Raw genomic sequence first — 7,231 nt, forward strand, 5'->3', positions numbered from 1 at the left:
TGTGTGTCTGTGTGTGTCAGTGTGTCCTGCGAAGAAAACACAGGCACACATACTTGGTGTATGTGGGGTGGGGTGGGGGGGCTCCCATTCATCCCATAATCCCATGACCTTGATTTATGATGCTCATATCTATTTAATTGTCTTGCTGATAGAGAGTCTCTTTAAAAGCGCAGGTGAGAGCATGGTAAGTCTCTCTTGCAACTTGTTGAGCTCCGGTGATGCTACAGGTAGACAAAATGAAAACTTCCGAGCTGAAAGGTTTGTTTTCTGTGGAAACTTATTGCAGTGCAGTTTTGTTCTTTTGATATTAACTACGGAATTGAGATCTTTTAAAAATGCATTTTGCTTGTGTTTCAAAAATTGTGCGGCGCCACTTTGGTATTTAGAGTGCGTTTATCTCCGTTCTCCTTACACACAGTGATCGGCGTCTCGATTAAGTGTTTTTGGCCTTCACATGAGATATCATCTTACACACATTCCACGGAGGGGTGTAGATAGAACTTGAACCAGGTGCCTTACATAACCGTGTATAACTGAGCCCGTCTGCTCTTCAAGTGTGCCAGCGCAGAAAACTAATCATTTTCTGCATTGTTACACACATTTTTTCAACCCTCATATTCTAATGCTTTGCTTTTTTCTTACCGGTAAGTTAAAAACAGACTGTTTCGTCTCTGTTTTACTTTGGACTGACTGTGTGCAGGAGTTTCACTCTGTACTTTTCCACTACCAGTGGCTTTTCTTGGCATCTGGCCTCCTCGGCTCAGGCTCTCCCTCTTGTCCTTTGTGTGCCACCGGGACAGCCTGCGTCACTCCCGACGGTTTTAAAAGAGGAACAGCCAAAAAATTGAACTTGATAGTCCTCGTGACGAGGCTATCAAATTATTTGTACTGAACCTTACTGTACACTCAGCGCGAATACACACGGTGCAGGAATGACAGAAATAAACAGGGACTTGTGGAACAGTCACGAATGTCTCGATCAGTTCTGTTTTAGTGTGCACTCATTTGTAAGACAAAGTCCATTCTGTATGCCTGAAACACTAAGTGGCACCATATGTTAGACTGTTTACTGGATACATCTGGATTTCATTTGCCCATAGGGTTTGTGTTTGCAGTTTTTGTGTGTGTAGATTGAAAATGTGTTTATTTCATGGTCGGTTCAGACTGCCTGACTCTCGCCTTACTCTCGGGGGTGTTAAAGTTGGAATGGTATTGCACAAACTTATGCAAATACCGGCTTTACAGTGAGTACAGTAGTAGTCACATCTTTTTTTCTGACTTTTGTCCATGTTTTTGACGCAAGCACGGCTGATGTGCGGCCGTGACGCGTTGGGAGCGCAACGACCGCTGATTTGTCGAAAAACGGGATCGATCGCCTTCTCTTGGTTCACTTACCAAAGCTAAATGTTTACCGAGGATCACGCCCACCCGGGAGGTGGAGTAGGGGGTATGGAGTGTTGTGGCGTATGGGGTGGAGAGAGACAGCTCCTCCCTCTTCGTAGCCCTATATAAAGCGAGCGCCAGGGCTAAATGGTTATAGTTTGGTTTTTGGCAATCGCGGAGCTGCTTTTTAACTCATCATGACGGTCATAACAGAAACGCAAGAGCCTGTGCTGACTTACTCGAAGTATAGAGGGCTAGTGGCATTAGTCACGGGTATGGATAACAACAAGATTTTAATTTATGATTATTATGATTATGATGATGATGATAATGATTATTAGTGGAATCTCTATGTTGCTTTTTTCCTTTTTAGTCCAGTGTAAATAATCTTTCCATCCGTCTTCTTTTTTCCATTGTTTTGCAGCTTTTATGAAACAAAGGAGGATGGGTCTGAACGACTTCATTCAGAGGCTAGCCACAAACTCCTACGCCTGCAAGCAGTGAGTATCAACTCACATCTGACTCATATTATTGTTCTGCGCTCAGTGGAGATCGAAACATTGGGAAACCCAACCAAACATTCTAGTTATACTGCATTGAAGAAATATTTGAAATATTTGATGTGTGGAATGATGTCAGTCTTTGAACCCATTGAACCTATTAGTGCAAATCTTTGGTCATTTGTGTGGAGATGAACTAAGTTTGAACTCGGTGTGGTTGTTGTTGTGTTTCAGTTCCGAGGTTCAGTCCATCCTGAACTTGAGTCCTCCTCAGGATCCTGAGCTCATGAACACAAACCCCTCTCCTCCTGTAAGTAAAATGAATTGTGCAATATACAGGCATATCCTCTGTTTTCATGCTTATCATACATGTTATGGCTCCAACTTTTTTTAATCATCGCTGTCCTTCCCTCACAGCCCAGTCCATCCCAACAGATCAACCTCGGCCCATCATCCAATCCTTCGGCCAAGCCCAGCGACTTCCACTTCCTCAAGGTTATTGGCAAGGGCAGCTTCGGAAAGGTTTTGCTTGCACGCCATCGCACGGATGACAACTTCTACGCTGTCAAAGTCTTACAGAAGAAGGCCATTCTCAAGAAGAAGGAGGTATGTGTGCTTGCAGACATGTTTTTGAATTTGAACTCGCACACAAATTGCAAGCATACCACTCAAGGTGTGTTCATGTCAACCCCCCTAACCACCTCTCTTTGTTTCAATCAGGAAAAACACATTATGTCAGAGAGGAATGTGCTGTTGAAGAATGTCAAGCACCCATTCTTGGTGGGCCTGCACTATTCTTTCCAAACAGCGGACAAACTGTACTTCATCTTGGACTACATCAATGGCGGAGAAGTGAGTTACTAGCTCAACTGCTGACACGCAGAAAGATGGACAGTCTGATCTATTTAATGCTGGAATTAAGGTCGAATAAATTAGAGGATAACTTTGAGATAGAGGAAGAAACGAAAGGGAACAGAGGCACCAGACGTGACCTGTAAACTGAGAAGGAGTTTAAAGGGATAGTAATGCCTTTCCAGATCAGAAACAAAGATGAGACAGAGCAGAGACAGACAGAGGGGATATCCTGTCATGAGAAGAAGAATAGAAGCTGCTGCTCTCTGTTTTTTTTTCCTTTTAAACTAAAGGAAACACCTCTCAGGAAATCATCGAGGAGGGGGGTGGGGGTGGTTGGGACAGCAGAAAAAACTGCGGGCCAAAATTAGCAGCGCCATTCAGACTTGGTGTGCCTCTAATCGAGCTAATTTCCTGTGATTGTTGGACGAGCAAAGACAGTGCTGATTAAATATGGGCCTCATCAGGAAGCAGGATGCATTTGCTCTCTTTTTCTCCTTTCTCTCTTTTTCCCTCCATCCTGCTGGTCTCTCACTCCACCTTTGGTCCTCGATTCATCTGTCTTCTCTTGTCAAACTTTTTAAGCCGTCGCCATCCTGCCTCTTAATTTCCTCCCATCCGGTTTCCTTTCTGTCTCTGTCTTTTTTTATTGTAGCTTTTTCGTCCATTAATTTCCTACCCCTACTTATATATAGAATTCTAAGAGTGTAATCAAGTTTAGTTATCAGGAACAAAACTGCTCTCTGCACTTGTTTCAAAGACACTTTTTTCTGTTTCCCTCTATGTTCCAGTTGTTCTACCACCTGCAGAGAGAGCGCTGCTTCCTCGAGCCCAGAGCCAGGTTCTATGCAGCAGAGATCGCCAGCGCACTGGGATACCTGCACTCACTAAACATTGTCTACAGAGACCTGAAACCAGAAAACATCCTGCTGGACTCCCAGGGACACATCATTCTCACAGATTTTGGACTCTGCAAGGAGAACATTGAACCCAATGGGACAACATCAACTTTCTGCGGTACTCCAGAGGTAAGGAGAAGCTGTCCAGTGTGGCTCTGCTGTTAATTTTTTCTCACAGTTGTCTGTAATAGCTGACCGTTTTAACTTACCATTTCTTATCATCTTTTGTTTTTTTTCTCCCTCCGCAGTATTTGGCTCCTGAGGTGTTGCACAAGCAGCCGTATGACAGGACAGTAGACTGGTGGTGTTTAGGAGCTGTTCTCTATGAGATGCTGTATGGCCTGGTGAGTACTTCTAATCATATTACATTACTTTAAATTGGAATAAAATTTGATATTTGCTGTTGTCTTATTTGGAACACTGAAGATATTACAGGCATTTATGCTAATTTGCTCTTTTATTCTGCCACCAGCCTCCATTCTACAGCCGCAACACAGCAGAGATGTACGACAACATCCTGAACAAGCCACTGCAGCTGAAACCCAACATTTCCAACTCAGCTAGACACCTGCTGGAGGGCCTGCTGCAAAAAGACCGGACAAAGAGACTGGGCTGCTCCGACGACTTCGTAAGTCTCCATCTCATTTGATTGTTTACACACCACACGTGGCGACGAGCATCATTTAATTGTTTTGTCATTTCTTTTCCAGATTGAAATTAAGAACCACATATTCTTTACCCCCATCAACTGGGATGACCTCAATGCAAAGAAGATCACCCCTCCCTTCAACCCCAATGTGGTATGCTCCCTTTTTTTAATACTCTGTTAAGCCCTGAGAAGGTCAGCTTTATGAATTTTCACTGTACCCGCTCTTAGTATTTACACAACATAACTAAAGAGCATGAAACATCCTCACTTAATACATTTCCAACTATGGTAAGGTATTTTAAAGGTTGGCTAATTCCTGCTTGTCTCCTTGCTCCTTCCTCTCTCATGCAGACGGGGCCCAATGACCTGCGGCACTTTGATCCGGAGTTCACAGACGAGCCGGTACCCAGCTCCATCGGTTGCTCCCCAGACAGTGCACTCGTCACAGCCAGCATCAAAGAGGCGGCCGAGGCCTTTGTGGGCTTCTCCTATGCCCCATCTATGGACTCCTACCTATAGGATTTAAACACAGGCACTTATCATAGACACTAGTTTAGACTTATTGGGCATGAAACGAGGCATGCCCGTGGACTTGCATCGTGACCCCACTCAATGTTTACCATCAGAATGATGGACATCTCCGACACCTAACCCCGCGACAACTCTGCATCTACAAAGACTTTAAACATGCGTACTTTGCCACATCCTCTGCAACTCTTGAATGCTTGCCACAAGAGGAGGCCCAGTTGGAGTTCTGATCCTCAAGCTTTTACTTTCACTACCTGCAGTCCCCTTTCAGCCTTCAGTTGTTCAACCATTTCCTGATAGTGGAGGTCGTTTGCACACAGGACTCAGGCAGCTTAAAAGCTCCCCTTGATCCCGACGCCACGAGATACAAGCACACGTCCAAGCTCCCACCTTTTTCAAAGAGAGGAAGGCCGGACCAGGCCCAGAGAAAATTTCCATTTTCATCTCTGTAGTGAAAAAAACCTTCCCTCTTGAGATTTCTGCTACCACCTGTGAGGACCTTACCTTTTGAGCGCGAATGAGTAGCTTGGAGATGACATTCATTTTGGTGCTTTAGTTTCTTTTCATGTACTTTCCGTGTGTTTTGAAAAGGGAGTTATTTAAAAACCGAATGTTACAGAGAGACAGATGGGCTAATTTAATTTTTCTACAAGGTGCCTTTATATTTTTTTTCTCTCCATCAGAACTTACATCATTTGAGTTTGACTGTGTCGACACTAACATCAGAGTTTTATCTGCTCTGCACCTGATTTTTTTTTGGGTTTTGTTGAAGTCACTATCGAGGAAAGATGTAGCACTAAGTTAATCCAATTCTTCTGTCTTTAACATGTGACACGTTAGAACTCGAATGATGCTTCACGTCTTCTTTTGCACATAAAACAACAATGCTGATAGATGGAGAGCGCAGCCCAAGAGAGCGCACTGCTGCTGCTAGGTGGCGACAAGAGGGATGTGTTGTGCAATGTTTTGGGGAGAGCTGCTCGCCGACCACGTTCCCCCTCATTCCTCCAGTCTTCCACCCGCCACACAGTAATGTTAACGGCGGCCCGCGGACAGGCTGACACTTTAACTGAACATTCCATTTTAATATTGCTGTAATGCAGTTTGACGGTATTTAAGTTTGTTTGTATATTTGGAGTTCTGTGTACTAGTTTTAATGTATATTCAACAACAAAAAAATGACTAAAGGTATGCTTAAATATGTATACAGTATGTAACAATGTTAAATGTACTGTAAATTGTAAAAATTGTTTAAGATTTACGTGACCATGTTCGGTTTGCAATAAAAGTTTAACTTTATTACACCTTACAAATGTGTTATTAAATGACTTGTGCACAGAAAAGCTTAGCTGATTCCCCTTTAGCTTGAAATGTCTTTGCCTCTACAGAAAATAAGTACTTCAGAGTTAAAGAAAAACCCAGCATGAAGAAACATTTACTAGTCCTGGTTGGAACACATTTGAACTACTGAATGTCCCACTTTTGGGTAGAATGAACTTTATCCTCCTCCATGCGTCAGCAGCCTTACACAACAGTGACTATGACATTCAGCTGTGTCTGTCTGGGTGTGTGAAGGGTCAAAGTATTTGCTAATAAAGCCAGTACAGGTTAAACAAAAGTCAGTGCACCCATGAGCAATGCTTTGCTTTGAACTAGAAAACAGGAACATAGGTGAGAGGCATTTTGTTCCAGTGCTAATAAACGAATATTAACAAAATAAACTAACAGGTTAGCATGCTGATGAGCTACTATGTCCTTCTGCTAGAGTTCAAGGTTGTGTTAGTACTCAATAACATCCAGGGGATTGTTGTGAAGGTGAACCCTGACCTCCATTTTCCTTTGAGGGGAAGAAAAGGAGAAAGAATTGGCCACCAGAGACAAGTGTTATAAGGGGGTAGAGGTGGCAAAAGTACAGACTTTCTTTACTTAAGAAGGAGTACAGATACCTGGGTTAAAAAATACTCCAGTAAAAGTTGATGTTTTTTTATTCCATTAAAAGTGAAATAGTACAGGCTCTGAAATACACTCAAAGAAAGAAAGTAAAAAGTATCTTCTTGAAGGACAATTATACGAGCTATTTCTGTACAAAGTTAACTGAGCCTTGTGCTATTATAATATGTTAGTAAAATAATATTGCTACATGAAAAACCAAGAATTATTCAAATTTAAATTCAAATTCTAATGAATCTGTTATGTGTTAAAATTCCCTTTACTGAGCCCTTTACTTCAGCAGGTTGGAAAACCCTAAGATCGGCTGAAGTGGATCAGCATAGTGAAAAGAATTACAGCTCACAATAACTTCTAATGTGAGCTCCAGCAGATTTTCTTTGTGTACATGGCGTGATCAGCTGACTTGCTGCTCTTTGTGGATTTACACAACTGAATTAAGCAAGATGTCAGCAGTTTCACAAGTTATCATT

At 42.6% G+C, this 7,231-nt stretch overlaps 1 protein-coding gene across 4 annotated transcripts in view; it reads left to right on the forward strand.

Moving 5' to 3' along the window:
- sgk1 (serum/glucocorticoid regulated kinase 1) overlaps positions 1–6,124 on the forward strand; it is a 34,567-nt gene extending 28,443 nt beyond the window's left edge. For 3 of the 4 annotated variants that reach the window (XM_085132890.1, XM_085132893.1, XM_085132894.1), the window contains 9 exons: positions 1,808–1,883; positions 2,118–2,193; positions 2,301–2,489; positions 2,604–2,735; positions 3,527–3,763; positions 3,883–3,978; positions 4,107–4,262; positions 4,345–4,434; positions 4,635–6,124. In XM_085132890.1, coding sequence (XP_084989016.1) covers positions 1,808–1,883; positions 2,118–2,193; positions 2,301–2,489; positions 2,604–2,735; positions 3,527–3,763; positions 3,883–3,978; positions 4,107–4,262; positions 4,345–4,434; positions 4,635–4,802 — 1,220 coding nt within the window. In that variant the 3' untranslated portion in view covers positions 4,803–6,124. Of the gene's footprint in view, positions 1–271; positions 1,657–1,807; positions 1,884–2,117; positions 2,194–2,300; positions 2,490–2,603; positions 2,736–3,526; positions 3,764–3,882; positions 3,979–4,106; positions 4,263–4,344; positions 4,435–4,634 lie in introns of those variants that run through there. The other variant, XM_085132891.1, reaches the window with a different exon arrangement.
- The last annotated feature ends 1,107 nt before the right edge of the window (positions 6,125–7,231 follow it).

Source organism: Neolamprologus multifasciatus, chromosome 15 (assembly GCF_963576455.1).
Source record: "Neolamprologus multifasciatus chromosome 15, fNeoMul1.2, whole genome shotgun sequence".
NCBI lineage: Eukaryota > Metazoa > Chordata > Actinopteri > Cichliformes > Cichlidae > Neolamprologus > Neolamprologus multifasciatus.